The 16473-nt window shown below is 35.6% G+C and overlaps 1 protein-coding gene across 4 annotated transcripts in view; it reads left to right on the top strand.

Annotated features, from left to right (window-relative positions):
* The window catches only part of tgs1 (trimethylguanosine synthase 1), a 26332-nt gene extending 9859 nt beyond the window's left edge, over positions 1-16473 (top strand). Inside the window, exons 8-13 of one of the 4 annotated variants that reach the window (XM_077228953.1) lie at positions 3423-3771; positions 3862-4023; positions 9537-9680; positions 11327-11543; positions 15185-15263; positions 16146-16473. In XM_077228953.1, coding sequence (XP_077085068.1) covers positions 3423-3771; positions 3862-4023; positions 9537-9680; positions 11327-11543; positions 15185-15263; positions 16146-16259 — 1065 coding nt within the window. In that variant the 3' untranslated portion in view covers positions 16260-16473. Of the gene's footprint in view, positions 1-3422; positions 3772-3858; positions 4024-5271; positions 5850-9536; positions 9681-11326; positions 11544-15184; positions 15264-16145 lie in introns of those variants that run through there. The other 3 variants (XM_077228944.1, XM_077228970.1, XM_077228962.1) reach the window with 3 other exon arrangements.

Below are 16473 nucleotides of genomic sequence, written 5' to 3'. Positions count from 1 at the left end.
ATTCTGACCTCAAACATTTTTAACATTAGTGAACACGGTACTACCAATATTACCAGTATGGTATGGTGTTTTTTTTTTTTTTAAAGCACTGACAATTTAGATATCTCTGTCATATATGTTTTTAGAGACCCTTCTGGTGGATAAAGTTTTTTTTTTATTATTATGCAGTTTTTAGTCCTTCATTCTTAAGGTCCATCTATACTTGGTCTATACTATACATCTATACTATATATGGTCTAGATTTGATTGAATTACTTATAAAATAAATAAATATTAAACAAATAAAATAAAATAAATCGGAAATAAAAACCTCACAGATATCACAGGTGTTTATGTAGCCTACCTAATTAACATACAGCTCAAAGAAAATAGACCTAAATAATAATAATAATAAAAAAATAAACATATTTAAAGGAGCATTGCGGAAGTTCTGAAATTTCTAACCGTTACTGACACCAGTGGTCGTTAGAGAAACTGCACCCAGTCTCATGCTCGTTCTCAGCGCGCACGCTCGATGGCCGCACTAGATAAGGCTCTTCTTTCTTTTTTTTTTTTTTTTACTTACGAGGAGTTCCCGTGGGTGTCTGGATTGTGCTGGAGGCTGGTCGCTTCTTTTCCGTCCGCAGAGTCCATTCGAAACACTAACGTTACTGCTAGCGATTGCCGCTGCCGTACGAATGGATGTAAGCCCAAGTAGACGAGAATGCCCATGACGTCACATTTTGTGAATTTTCGCGCCAATTCGGACCCGACTCCTCCACACACAATTGAGCCTACAGGCTGATAGAGGCAACCGTGGTGGACAGTCAAAGTGCCATTCTTTCTTTTACAATATGGTTGGCTCATAAATGTACAAATGAAAACTCTATCTTAAAGATTTTGTAAAGTAAAATCCTACACATAGCCCCTTTAACGAATAAATGAAATAATGAATCACTGGTTTATAGAGAGAATGTTACTGATCAACTGTGGTGAACTTCTTTCTTGCTGTATTTTTTGATCGCAAACTCCCACTCGCAGATAAGGTAAAACCGCCCTCTCCAGCGAGATTTGCGTCTGGTCCCGCAGTATCCCAATCCCAATGTAGTCCTCTAGTATGGTCCTCAACTGCGGTACTTCAAGTGAACGATGAAATGCGTATGTTTGTGTTGTTCCCTGAGGTTTTATTGACACATGGATTTTGTGGGATTACATGTAAGATGTATCATTCTGGTCGCCTTACTATGGATCAGTGAAGCACAGTGTAAATTGTTCTGAGTTGTGTGTGTGTATGAGAATACAATGGGCAATGAGCCAGAAGCGGTGAGGCTGACACTTTGTGCACTCTGCACAGAGCTGCTTCATCTACCCCTCACCCCATCCCATCACAGCGCTGTCACGCAGCACCTGCTTACTGCACGCTGTCAGATCCCGTCAGACAGACAGACCAGTCCCACCCCTGACGCTAACACACACGTTCCCAGCTGTCAAACACACACAGGACAGGTTCAAACTTGGTCACTGGTATGTTGAATATTCAAGAAGAAAAGAGATAAACTGTTTTCTTCAACCAAGTCACCTTCTAGATGGACTTTTTCAAGGTGGATCCCCTTCACCCCACTGGATTTTAGCCAGTAAAGAGACTAGACCAATTTACTGAAGTGCTCTAGAATTGATTTCTCTGTAGCACAAAATGATCTGGTGGAAGTCGAAAACTTTACTGCAACATACATTATCACCAGTATTTTTTCAGGCTGGATGCCTAAACAAGACTTTGTTGGGGCTTCCTTTGAGCACATTGAGTCCTCCATTTCTGCTGCCTGATCCCAGACTTTTTCATTCCAAGCATCCATCAGATTGAATCACGTAGTTTTTATTGTAATGTAAGAATCTTATTTGTCTGCCTCTTTTATTTTAAGCTACTTTGCTGAAAACAGTCTTTGGCGGAGATAAATCAGCGAAACACTATCATGGGCCCTGAAAATATTAAGCAGTACAATAGTTTTTCAATATTGATAATCAGTGCTGTGGAAAGTTACTATGAAAAGTAGTGCATTACAATATTGCATTACTCCCTTAAAAAGTAACTAATAGTGTTGCTTAGTTACTTTTTAAGAAAAGTAATAAGTTATGTTATGTTGCTTTTGCGTTACTTTTTCTCAACTGGGCTGAGCTTGTTTTTTTTTAATTACAAAAATCAATTTTTTGGGGGCAAATGTAAAATGCCCCTTTACACCAAAAACTAATAGGGCTGAAGGAAATGCAAATTCACGAGTGTAAGAATTTGTCATTTTTGTAAAAAAGTCATTTTTGCTTATGGTTTCACTGAATCATCAAAAGTCAGCACCAGCAAGTACATTGGTCAATAAAGTGAGATTAAATGCATGCAAATATTTATTTTATTTAATCTATTTAATTATTGGAGGTTTGCGTAGTATTCTGATTTTGCATTTCACTGGTTTTATTCATTTTGAGGAATACTGAATCTTTTTTTGTGCAAATGAGATTATGCAAATGCATGGTCACATTCAGTCTAGAACTACAATAACCATCATGTTCACACACAACGCCTCTGCACTTACTTACAATTTGTTTTTTCAACATTGGACAAAAGAGCTCTGTCAATAAATGGGAATTTTTTTCACATTTCTCATTTGAAAAAGTAACTCTTTTTTCAACATACCTGTTGTAAATTTAAAAGCAATGCGTTACTTGAAGTTACTTGAAAAAAGTTATCTGATTACGTAACTCGAGTTACTTGTAATGCGTTACTACCCCAGAAATGTTGATAATAATAAGAAATGTTTCTTGAGCACCAAAAGTTTCTTGAGCACCAAAGTTTGTGTTTGCATAATATATGTGTGTGCACTGTGTATAATCATTTTGTATATATAAATACACACACATGCATGTATACATATAAGACATTTTTTATTTATATATAAAATATAAAATATTTATATTTATGTATAATATAAATTCTAAATAAATATATACAGTATATACATGAAAATATTTCTTAAATATATACATGCATGTGTGTGTATTTATATATATACAAAATAATTATACACAGTGCACACACATATATTATGTAAACACAAACTTTTATTTTGGATGCGATTAATCGCAATTAATCTTTTCCCAGCCCTAATTTCACATAATTGTTCTTGATCTAATAAATGCAGCCTTAGTGAGCATAAGAGACTAAATAAAAAAAGAATACTGTTCTTAGTAGTTTATATACACTAGTTGTGTGTATGTTTCCCAATATTAAAATATAAGATAAACACTTCTGTTTGAATTAGCCCTTTTAATAATAAATATTGTTCAAAAGCCCATTACAGAAAATAGTGGCGTACAACTAGTGATTAGACTGTGGTGTGAAGTATTTGGGTTTGTTCCTTCCCATAACAGCTGTACGTTCACTCCCACCCTCACAGGTCCAGAGTTTCCTGCAGAAGGTTCAGACTGATGCTGTCTCTGAGGAGCTGACCCCAGCCTCCATGCCTGAAGCTCCGATCGGGCCATGTGAGAGAGCGGACGAGGGCAGTTTACCTACACGAAACGAGGAAGAAGCAAACAATAAGATTGATGAAAAAGAGTGTGAGAAGACTCCTGAGCTCAACAGAACATGTGAAAAAAGTGAGGAACATCAGCAGAACATTCAGCGTGCCTTCATGCCAGAGCCAGAAGAACTACAGGATGATGATTCAGATCCTAGAGGAGAGCTGCATCCCTTAGACGTCCCTGACTTCTTGCTCCCAGATGCTCCTGAGCACACTGAGGGAGGTCAGCATCAATGTGCTCTGATACAAATGAGATTCTCATTTGGTGTTCACTGGCAATTTGATATAATCACTCTGTTTTCTTTCCCAGCAGAGAGTGTGCAGGCCTTTAAAAAGAACAAGAGAAAGAACAGGAAAAGGAGAAAAGATGTGGAGATGCCACCTGAGATTGCAGCAGAACCTGAGCTGGCCAAGTACTGGGCCCAGCGCTACCGTCTGTTTTCCAGGTTCGATGAGGGCATCAAACTTGACCATGGTGAGTCAGCACAAAGCCACCATCTTTATTTTAGGAAAATCATGAATTCATTTCATTTATTTATATTTACATTTACTTGTTTTCAGCAGAATATTTTATCCAAAGCGACTCACAAATCATTGCTACAGCATCAGGGACATTAAGTTATATTTTGTGAAAAAGTGTCTTTTGATGATGTTTTGTTACCATGATATTCAAACAATTTGCCATTGTAGCCATATAGATTAAAAAAAAAAATTTTAAAACTAAAATGCAGTTAAAATGGTAACACTTTACAATAAGGTTTCATTTGTTAACATTGATGTGTTAACAAAAATGATCAATACATTTGTTACAGTGTTTATTAATCTGTGTTCATGTAAATTCATAAAATAGAGTCGTACATTGTTTCTTCACGTTAGGTCACAGTGCATTAACTAATGTTAACGTATACAACTTTTGATTTTTTAATAATGTATTAGTAAATGCTGAAATTAACTAAGATTAATAAATGCTATAGAAGTATTTTTCATTCTTCGTTCATATTAACTTAAGAAGTTAAATAATGTTAACTAATGAAACCTTGTTAAGTGTCACTGTTAAAATCTACTTAAAAAGTGGTCATGTTTTCTACTAAATAAGCAAAGTAAAGAATATTTAATCATTTTCATAAAAATATTCAACGATATAATAATGCATACAAATATAGAGCATATAAATAAATGCATAGAATAAACAGCAGTGAGTACTTATGAGCATATGTTTTAGCTAAACATATTAATAGATGTTTTGTAAAAATGACACGTAGAGATTTTGGAGAACATTTCTGAATGTTCTCCAAAATCAACGATGCAAGCAGATCAACTCATTGAAATGGATTGATTTGCAGAAAACTTGATGGTCAAATTAAAAGTGCATAAAAATCATTATCACAGTGTTACCTTTATATTGCCAAAGAAAACTGCAAATACATTTTCAATATTCGATACAAGAGCTAGCCATAATTCTTGAGGTCGGCATCAATTACAAACCATTTCACGCCGAAGATGTGATATTTAGGAGTGAAACAGGACATAAAAAAATGGAGGGCAAGGATTTTTTTTGTCCTGGAATAACATGCACCAATAAATCCTTGACAGTAAGACCTGTGAATTTAAATAAGAAATAGAGAGCACGCTGAGAAGCGCGGGACGGAGCAGGATGAGATGTATTTGTGAGGCTGTACAGCTGTAGGTGTGGGCTGACTGACTGAGCTGGCTGTGTCTGCAGTGTGTGTGCTGACGCTAGACACGGAGACCCTCGTACCTCCTGCTTCAGACCACAGAAAAAGAGAGGGAGCAAGACAGCAAGCAGCTTTTAGAGCGCTCAGGAGAGCACTCTTTTCTTTCCCCATGCTACTCTTTGCTCAAATAGAGTGCTCAGCCTCAGAGGAGGACAACCTTTAGCTCTGGTGCTTTACCTGTGTTCTCTTCTCTACTCTTAAAGTGGGTCACTCTCTTAATAGATACAGTATATTAAACTAGGCATGAACCTGCTTGTTAAATGCTTTTTGCTTGTCTGAGTTTGTTTTATATAAGGGATTTATTTGTTGCATGTTCCTTTATACTTGTCAGGACTGCTAAAAAGATCTCATTTGCACCTTTTTGCCATTTGTTATTTGTATAGCTTGAGCATTTAATGTGGCAGGGAACAAAATTGCAGCACATGCTTATGATATGTTATTTTGAGTTGGTTTGGACGCTAATATAGTTAATGTTGGTTATTGTTTTTGATGTGAACAGGCCTTAATTCTTTACACAGCAAAAAATGATATATTATATGAAGTTATAAATATTCTCTGACAAAAATCCTTGAGAATTGATTTACTTGAATTTAGTTGGGAAGCAACACTACATAAGATATGACTTGTTTTCAGAGTTGACTTGTAATTTGTCTTACTGCATTGGCAAAAAAAAAAACATTTGTTGTTGTTTATACGTCAAATAAATATCTGCCAATGCAATAAGACACAGCACGCTTCTCAATTAATTAATTGTGTATTGTAATTGAAATATGTATTTTCTTGATGTATTATTTGAAGCTTTAATATCTTTGGCAGGGTTGCTTCTCAGGTAATTGCATTTGTTATAAGGATTTTTTTAATAAGATAATAATTATTAATATTTTTTTGTAGTGTAGCATTTACAAATTCATTTTTGTATTAGTTTGCAATGCTTTGGAACCACCTGCATCATAGGATGATGGCAGTGACATTTGCTAAAGTACCACTAACATTTTGTCCAGAAAATGTAAAACATACAGTATATATATTTTTTTATGTTAAAAGATTTGCTCCCTGTCAAGTCAGTCAGTTCCGTTGTTAAATGTAATGGTGTACCAATAACCATAGTATTGGTGTAGGGTTTAGTTTTTAATAGGGCTGATCTTGGGAAAGATGCCTTTTAACATCAGCACCAAAAATCAAACGCTTTTCCTTCTGGTACCATAAAAGGTCCCGTTATTTGGGATTAGAAAATCTTTCCTCACGGACGGCGGATTTCCCTTTGAATTCTCCAAAGTACCATGACTAATGTGTTTTTATACGTCTCTCACTTTTGAATCATAACTCTTTCACTAAGCATCTGGAATTCTGTTTGAAAGTGAGATCAGAGCCTCGGATCTATTCACTTATTCATGTCAACAAAGGCAGTAGCCCATAGACATAATGAGCCTCTTTTCCTTCAGCACTGCCTGATTGGACAGAGGAGAGCGAGAAAGTGAGGTAGATCAAGAGCGTGGGCTGAATTGTGTATCTCCTACACCTCCACCCAGGCATTGCAGATTCCAAGTCAACATGAACTGGCATACACAAGCCATTTTACTTCCGCAATGTAAAAAATGTCCGTATGGAGCTATTCTGTGGGACTTAGGTGATGTCAGGCAAAAAAGAAAGTTAGGAGAAAGGTACTACATTTTCATGAAATACTTTTTTCGTTCTGATGAATTGTGCACAATAGGACCAGGAATGTGTGTTCAATTCTGTTTTAATGTTAGGATTTTAAACATTCTATTCTCAGTTGTGCTTTTATCTGTTTAATATTTCATACTTTTAATTGTCATTTTTTTCCCATTCAAATTAATGGCATGTCATTCTGTCACTTAGAAAAAAGTCAAACTGCAGTGTACACACTTGATATAGAAAACTATATATATTTTTACAACACTTTAAATGTAACTCATAACTTACAGTATATACTGTGCCATCAAAGGAACAATTAATAGTTGCAGTTTTTTTAATTTAAGTCCCTTAAAGCATGGCAATATTCAAAAATAAAAGTAATCAAAAATATTTATTTTTAGAAATCAATATAATTTAGACGGAAGCAATTCTCAAATGTCATCGTGTTAACACAATGTAAAAAAACATAAAAAGCAAAACGATTTAAAGGGCTATTTCGAAATGTCAGTGGCCTATTTTTTTATATTGATAATTGGTTTTGCAATTCTTCTGGCCTGATCACAAACTTAACCATAACATTTGTCAGTGATATTACTGGATAAATAAAAGAAAGGTTTTTTCTCATAACAAAAATAAAGGAGCATATAAAACAATACACACAAAAATAAAGGAACATATAAAACAATACACACAAAAATAAAGTAAGCAAATGCTTTAAACAGAAGTGCTGAAGAATTATAAAGAAATAGAAAGTAGCACAGCTGCTTTGTTTACGGGGTTACCAAGGTAACGGCTGCATTTCTGCTGTTCCATCAGCGCCATCTCCTGTCAGAGATTAAAAATGTGCATTTTCATTCGAATGGTGCTCCTTTACTCTATCCGCCATGTGCTTTTCATGCATGTAAAGCCCAATATATACGAACTCACGCCGTAGCTACGTCGTAGGATGTGTAGCCTACGGCCTACCCTGACATGCACCTCTCCAAAGAATGTAACAATGCGTCAAATCTACGCGAACCGCAAGCTCTGATTGGTCTGCTAGAACCCCTCCCACGGACAACAATGCAGAAGTATAAATGAAGTATAAATTAAAGGTGCTCTAAGCGATGTCATGCATTTTTTAGGCCAAAACATTTTTTGTCACATACAGCCAACATCTCCTCACTATCCGCTAGCTGCCTGTCCCCTGAACACACTGTAAAAAAAATTCGGTCTCTGCAGACACCCCAGGCACCAAAAACGGCAACAAAAACAAACTGGGCTAACCCACACCAGGAAACATATCAAACTGTTCCAGCCAATAACCGACAAGAAGGGTTTGGGGGGTTAGTGCACGGATGAGGAGGAGGGAGGGTCTAGCTAGCCTCTGTTTTGTTTGACAATACTTTAAACGTCAACAAGAAGTGATGTCACCCGACATCGCTTAGAGCACCTTTAAAATGCATTCTAAAAATCGGAATAATTTGTAATGGACGATCATTCACAGAATTTTAAAGTACCCGCCACGATAACAATGCATGTTCATTATCATGATCTGCTGTATTACCATATATCGGCACATGTCTAATTGTGACTTTGAATTACAGTATATGTGAAAGAATATACTATAATCAATATAGCATGGTATGGTTAATGTAGTATTGATCTTTTACAGATGTAAAATGACACTAATGAAACTATTAGTTGTTGTTTTTTATTAGTAAAACACATAGTGTTGATTTTTTCCTATTTTTAAGCTTGTAATAGAAAATGAAGGTAGCACTTAAAAGTGAGTTCTCTTTACTCGAGGGCACCTGTACAGCCGCCCGCTGTCCAGACCTCACACTGTAAACAGGAAGTGCTGAACATGGTTGCTTCAGACTAGTGATTGTTACTTTAGCAGGTGTTCTATTCTCAGTGGAGAGAAAAATAAGAGAGGCGGAAAACCAGAGATGCGTTTGTAGAGTCTAAAAGCAGATGGTGTTGGTCTCCACAGAATCAGAAGAGGACATGCTCCGTTTAACTCTGAGCTCTCTGACTGCTTCTGCTTCCGCTCAAATGCAGCATCTTAAAATTATGAAAATCCAGAGAACGAGATCCAGGAGTCTGATGCTGCGTTTTAAAGTGCCACAGCTCTGGTTTACAAGTATGATGAATTGTTTAGAGATACAGGAGGACTGTATCTGAATGTATTGAACACATTATATGGTTTTCTACTGCTTCCCTTGGAAATGTATTGTTTTCTGGCATCACATAAAATTGGGGTGATTCCTGATATTTTAAATTTCATAGATATCAGCTAGATCATCCTTTTGTTAACAGAGGCTCCTCCTAAAATGGAAATAGCTATATATTTAGAGAGGGAGAGACAGTCTTTGACGTAAGCAGAACCACGCTTCAGGTCTTCAAATAGAAAATGAAAGCTACAGACTCCCTCTGGTGGTAAACATGTCTGCCACATTTGCAATAAAAAGGAGCATTTAGGTGCATTTAATTATAATTTGAATAGTATTCTGTTCATCTTAATACAATGATGCAAAAAAGAATGCATGAACTGACTAAAGCATTTTCATTTGAATTATGATGTGCATAACATGTGACTCTGTTCTGTCCACAGAGGGCTGGTTCTCAGTGACTCCTGAGAAGATAGCAGAGCACATTGCTTTGAGGGTGCAGGACAGCTTCAGCGCGGAGCTCATTATCGATGCCTTCTGTGGTGTGGGTGGCAATGCCATTCAGTTTGCCCTCACTGGGAAAAGAGGTACAGTTGCCTTTCATACTGCCACAGAACCATGTCAGCACAATGCTACCATGCTAACAACCATACCATCTGAAAATCTTTTTTTGAGATATTAGAATTATAAATCTGTTGACTGTCACTAAGTCTCTAAACTGTTGACATCTAAAAATGTGTTTTAAAAACACATTTCCATGGTGCACCATGTCTATTAATTTATCAAAAAATACATGAAAATGCAAAGCACACATGTATATATAAAATATAAAATACATTTTTTTCTGTATTAAAATTAATTTAGATAATTTAGGATCTTTTGTAATATTGTAATAATATTTATGAATGTTCACAATACCTTAAAGGTGCTCTAAGCGATTTTGGGTGATGTCACTTCTTGTTGACGTTTAAAGTATTGTCAAACAAAACGGAGGTTAGCTAGACCCTCCCTCCTCCTCATCCGCGCACTAACCCCCCAAACCCCACCCCCAAATCCTTCTTGTCGGTTATTGACTGGAACATTTTGATATGTTTCATGGTGTGGGTTAGCCCAGTTTGTTTTTGTTGCCGTTTTTGGAGCCTGGGGTGTCTGCAGAGATCGCATTTTTTTACAGTGTGTTCAGGGGACAAGGCAGCTAACAGATAGTGAGGAGTTTGCTGTATGTGACAAAAATGTTTTGGCCTAAAAAACGTGTGACATCGCTTAGAGCACCTTTAAAAAAACATGCTCAACAACATGGCATTTATTTGATCAAAAATACAATTAAAAACAGTAATGATGTGAAATATTATTATAATTGAAAAAAACTTCTCTAATATATTTTAAAATGTAATTTATTCCTGTAATGGCAAAGCTGAATTTTCAGCATCATTACTCCAGTCTTCAGTGTCACATGATCCTTCAGAAATCATTCTGATATGCTGATTTGGTGCTCAAGAAACATTTCTTATTATTGTCAATGTTGAAAACTTTTTCTTTTCTTTTTTGATGATTGTGTACTCGCATGTATTCAAGGTGTTACTTTTGTCTTGATGGTTACACCACATGACACTTTTAGAGTCATACAATTGAAACTGCTTGAAAATTGTATATATTTTTGTCTCTATTGTGGTCACTTTGTTTCCTGAAAAATCAGTGCAAAATATCTGTTATAAAAATAAAAGTTGCTGCAATTTGGGAAGCCACTGTGGCTAATTTTTCCTCCATCATAAATGACTTGCTTCTTTGAGCACGTAGACTAAATGCAATAAACAATCTTGTAAGTGTTTCAATCTTAGTTTGTGCATGTTTTCTGACACGTTACTACATGTACATACTATAGTAAAAACAGTAAATTATGCATAATTAAGTAACTAAACCAAACCGTAACTCAATAGTGAGTACATTTATTTAATTAATATTACTTAGTACTTATTTGAGTAAGTACAATGTAACTTCACCACCTTAAAATAAAGTGTAACCAAAATGTATCTGCCTCAATTGAGCACATACGCTTTTATGCGCATGTTTAGAAGTTATGAGTTTCCATCCAGCGTTTATTTTTTATTTTTTATGCGATATCCCAAAATGCGCATATATATATATAAAATAGGTGGATGGAAACATGGCTACTGACTCTAATACTTTGGCATTTTTGTAAGTGAAATATTGTTTTTCTTCCTCTGCCATCCAGTGATCGCCATTGACATCGACCCCATACGCCTGGCTCTGGCACAGAACAACGCAGAAGTATATGGTGTGGCGCACCGGATAGAGTTCCTGCAGGGAGACTTCTTGCAGTTGGCTCCACGCCTGCGAGCAGACATGGTTTTCCTCAGTCCCCCTTGGGGCGGACCAGAGTACCTCAGTGCTGACGTCTTCAACATCAAGACCATGATGTCTCCTGATGGATATCCTTTCAGTCTTACACTCTGTGCTTCTATTCTAGACGGTGCCTCTTTCCTTTTAGGCAGAGGTGGAAAGTAACGAATTACATTTACTCGCGTTACGTAATTGAGTAGTTTTTTTGTGTACTTCTACTTTTTAAAGTAGTTTTTAAAATCTGTACTTTTACTTTTACTTAAGTACGTTTTCTTTGAAGTATTGTACTTCGGGGGGGGAATCACACACTCCGGAAACTACTGAATTGATTGAAGGGCGGGAGAACAAACGCGCAAAAAAGGTGACGCCCAGCTGAAGCTGAAAGCTAAGCGCCAAGCGAATTATGGCCAGTATGAAAAGTATTAAAAAAGCGTGGTTGTCCTCGAGTATAGATATCCAATTTGCAAAAAATGTGGACGCAAAGTGGCTGCAAAAAGAGGATATAGGACACCATCCCTCCTGCAGATAAAGGTATGTCCCGATTTACGTGATGCAAAGGGAATCCCGGAATCCAGTCATGAAAATGGAATTCACTTAATGCAGATGTCACAAAACATACAAAATAATGGATGGATGAATACATGGAAAGTAGAACTGTGCAATAAACCCAATCGCGACATGGTCTGTGGATAATTAAGCTAAGCACAAAAATACTGCAAGTAAATATATAAGTTAACCCTATTTGTTCTGCTGAGCTGCGTTTGTCTACTACATACTCAAGTACTCGTGACATTCATGGTGTTTTCAGCGTCTCACAAACAATTTGAGGATATGAATACATGAACATTTCCAGAGCTGCTCTGAGAGAACGCCTAATGAGCATTTTCATAATTTTATTTGAGAAAATCCATTGTCAAATACACTTTTAACAGGTCTTCACAAACCGTCAAAATAAAAGTTCGGTTTTACTAGGAGAAATTATGACAGAAATATATTACTATTGTAGGCATACAGTAGAACGTAGCCTACTTCTCAAAATAATAATAATAATAACAATAATAATACATTTTATTTGAACATTACTTATAGGAATATTTTTTTTTGTCCATGGTTTAATTTAGTAAATCTTTTTTTTGCAGCGCTTCCCCAAAAAATAAAAGGACACAAGTTTAAATTTACATTTGATTAGCCTACCACCGTTTTTGATAATATATTTGGATTAAATCATAAAAAGTAGGGGTGTAACGATACACAAAACTGACGGTTCGGTTTTCCCACGGTTTTGATGTCTCGGTTCGGTTCGGTTTAGAAAGCTAAAAAAAAAAAATTAAACAGTGGTTTAATGAAAAAATTGTGTCTTTGTCAGTTTTTGCATTAACTTTACTCTAATTTGTTATTGAAATATAATAATTTACACAGTTGCTGTCATTTTCATTAAAGATATTTTAAACGTACTTTAAATAATCAAGATATAATTAACAGGTTAAGTAAAATATAATATATAGGATAATATTGTGCATTTATTTAGTGCAAGAGTTCATTTCTCTAGGAACCAACAAGTTGTGGACACTTAATCACTAGCCTGCTGAGGTAAATATAATGCTAGTGACAAGCTATGCAGTTTTATTGACGTCTTTGCGCTGATGAAACACTGATTGAGCGATTACACGAGTTATGATGCCTTTCAGTAAGTATACTGTATTTTTCAACATATCTTCAGGTGTCCATTCATGTTTATTCTGTAACTGAGGAAGAGATGATCGCGTTTACTCGCGTTTACTCCGCGCTACCGCTACTGTTACAATCCGTGGTGACAGATAGTTTTAAACTGTGGGTACAGATTGTCAATTTACATCCATGTGGACAGATTGGTAAACTGTGCCTAGTTTTGTAAAACTGTGCACACGGTAGTTTATTTTTCTTCTGTAATGAAGCTTGGCTGTCCATCTAGTGAAAAATGTTGGTACTGCGGCCAAATAAAATCTTACTGAAAGCTCATTTTTTGAGATATCAACCTAAAATTTGGAACACAACTTCTTCAGATTTTTGGCTTACATTTTCTGGCAGTTTTAGAGTAAAATATATTTTGTAATATATATATTTTATATAAAATATAAATAATTATATTTTTACATTGTTCATTTTCATAAACTCAAACTTGTATAACTTTTTTTCTGTTTCACTTTCATAACTTCATAATACTTCATTTCAACATTAATCTGGCAAATGTCTTCTTTAAAACAAGACCAACCATAGGTCTATATTCGAAAGCATTCTTGAATAACAACCATTTAAGTTTTAATAGTGATTTTCATGTCTATGCGAAAAAAGGGGGAGTGACAGTTAAAGGGTTAAACAATATTAAACTATAATATCTATATCTATAATATCTAAAATATAATTTATATATAAAAACTCTCCTACAGTCCAGTCACCATCAGTCGCGACTCGCACGTATTTTCATTTAAACGTCACTCACTGACGTTTTCCTAACCAGAAAAAAAACCGATTGCCCTGCTCTGCCTCTGATTGGCTAGTACTTATTGCCATCTGGGTCAGAGCCAATTAGAAGCAGGATGTGGGTGGGGAAAAAACTCTGTGTATAGGGAAAGGGGAGAGACAGAGGGAACAGGCAAGACAAACTCCTACGTTTAAATAACATATAGAAAATATCTGCTTGACAACGAGCTGAGAACAAGCCCAAATAAGCAACTACACTTTAGAAACAAGCCCAAAAAAAAACGCGACCCGCGACTACCAATATTTGTAAGCGACTTTACAGAAAAACAAGCCCAAAGTCGCTTATAATAAGCGGACTTGGCAACACTGATTCCAGGTCCAATCAATGAGCCGGGCTGGGCGGGGCCGGGGTAGCTTGCAGGGCGGGGCGTGTTCGGTACGCCATGAGAGTATCGCGATTCGAATCGTGGGTTCTGTATCGCGGTTCTTCGGTTTGGTTCGAATATCGTTACACCCCTAATAAAAAGAAACATTAATTTTCTGAATAAAATACATTTCATAGGACAATATTATTCTTAAACATTTTAATAAATTATTAATGTTAAAAATAAGTTGTTAATCTAATTCATTATTAATTATAAAATTTAATTGATTAGACATGTTTTATTGAAATTTTAATAAACAAACAAATTATTTCAAGTTTGTTATAATAAAAGCATTTGTTCAACCAAAAAAAAAATCCTGTTTTCATTAATTTAACTGTCATTTTAACTGATGATAATAATAATAATACCCATAATTTAATAATACAGTTTATTTATTTAACAATTGATTAATACTGTAAACCGTGATATTTTCTGAGACGTTACCATACTGTGAAAATCTTATACCATTACAACCCTACACTGGAGGGTCCCCCACCCCACCCCCGCTGTTAAAAAAGTAACTCAGTAACTTTTACTCTGAGTCAATTTTAAATGAGCTACTTTTTACTTTTACTTGAGTAGATTTTTAGACCGGTACTTTTACTTGTACTTAAGTAAAATTTCATTGAAGTAGTAGTACTTTTACTTGAGTAGAATATTTTATTACTCTTTCCACCTCTGCTTTTAGGTTTTCAAAAGGAACAATTTTAAATTAGGTTTTCATTCAAAGTGGAAAGTTCAAGTTTGTCCTTTTTCACAACACTCTTTGTGGTATTACGAATATACTTTCTATTGTGGTCAAGATGCTTCAATCCACCTGTTTCAACTTCCTTAACCATCTATACATTTGAAATTTTCAGGTTCTCAAAAATGATTTCAGACAATATTGTCTATTTTCTTCCTCGAAATGCGGACATGGAACAGGTAATGGTCATTTATTTACACATATCGGTTTTAAAATGGTAACCTGAAAACCTCCCTCTCTATATTGATGCTAAAAGTTATTTTGTTCACAGTAGAATATGGATTTACTTAACTCTAATACACATCTTAAAATGGCCGTCCCATTGGCCACAGTGGTTAACAAATTATTGTTATTTTGTGGTTGTTGATCACCATAGCCACATTTGTGCTCGGTATCTTCCTATGTAGTCAAAATGATCTGTGGTTGGTCACTTGGTTCAACCCTTTTAGAATTTTTATTATTAGTACACATGGCTGCTGTGCTCAAATTTGGTCTTAGATATATTTCCTGTTATCACTTTAGTGTCTCATATCTGTCCAGCAGTACAAAGTAAAAGTGCCAAACGTCCATCAATGACATATTACTGAATAATCAGAAATTATTTTGAATTATTTTCACTTAATGTGTTTGTTGACTGTATAAATGGGCTAATTAGCACATAATGTCTGTCAATTGCAGCTGTATCATGGTTTTTGATTTCTCTGAAAGGTCTTGTTGTCTGATACAGTGTGGTTGCACCTTTTGAAACCACACTGCTTTCCGGAGTATTCTGTGTCTGACTACCAAGTTTCTACACTAATATCTGAAGTATATACATAATTACCATTTGCCCACCTCTGTGATACTTGGATTGTTAAATACTATGTATTAGTGTGACTTGTGATTAAATGCAAGAACAATTTCCCCTAAACCAAGATACTATGATGATAATGATGAAATATGTTCATATTGGTAACTAGTGACCATGTTGCCTGTGATGGTAACTCACACCTGCTCTGCCTCATTTCTTCTTCCTCTTTCTCTTCATACCCCTCCCTCTTTCTGTCTTTCACACTGTATAGATTGCATCTCTCGCCGGCCCAGGTGGGAAAGTGGAAGTGGAGCAGAACTTTCTGAACAACAAACTGAAAACAATTACTGCATACTTTGGCAGCTTAATTAATTCAAAAACCTAAAACATTGTATTTCCTTTTTCTACTTCTTTTAGTCGTTTATGTTATCTGTACTTGAATTGTACTTATACACATTATCTGCGGTTTACTGTTTTGTAAAGCCATTGACGATTCATTTTACAGACTGTGTACTCGTGATGCTGCTAGTTTAATGTTTATTTTAATAGTTTTGTTCTTCCAGCATTGATATTTACCTATTAAAGTTCATTTGAAGGAA

The sequence above is a fragment of the Siphateles boraxobius genome, unplaced genomic scaffold (genome assembly GCF_051911475.1).
Source record: "Siphateles boraxobius isolate OS27281-9 unplaced genomic scaffold, OSU_SipBor_1 1, whole genome shotgun sequence".
In the NCBI taxonomy this organism is placed as follows: Eukaryota; Metazoa; Chordata; class Actinopteri; order Cypriniformes; family Leuciscidae; genus Siphateles; species Siphateles boraxobius.
The sequence above is the reverse complement of the archived record's forward strand: the minus strand, read 5'-3'. Positions and strand labels throughout refer to the sequence as shown.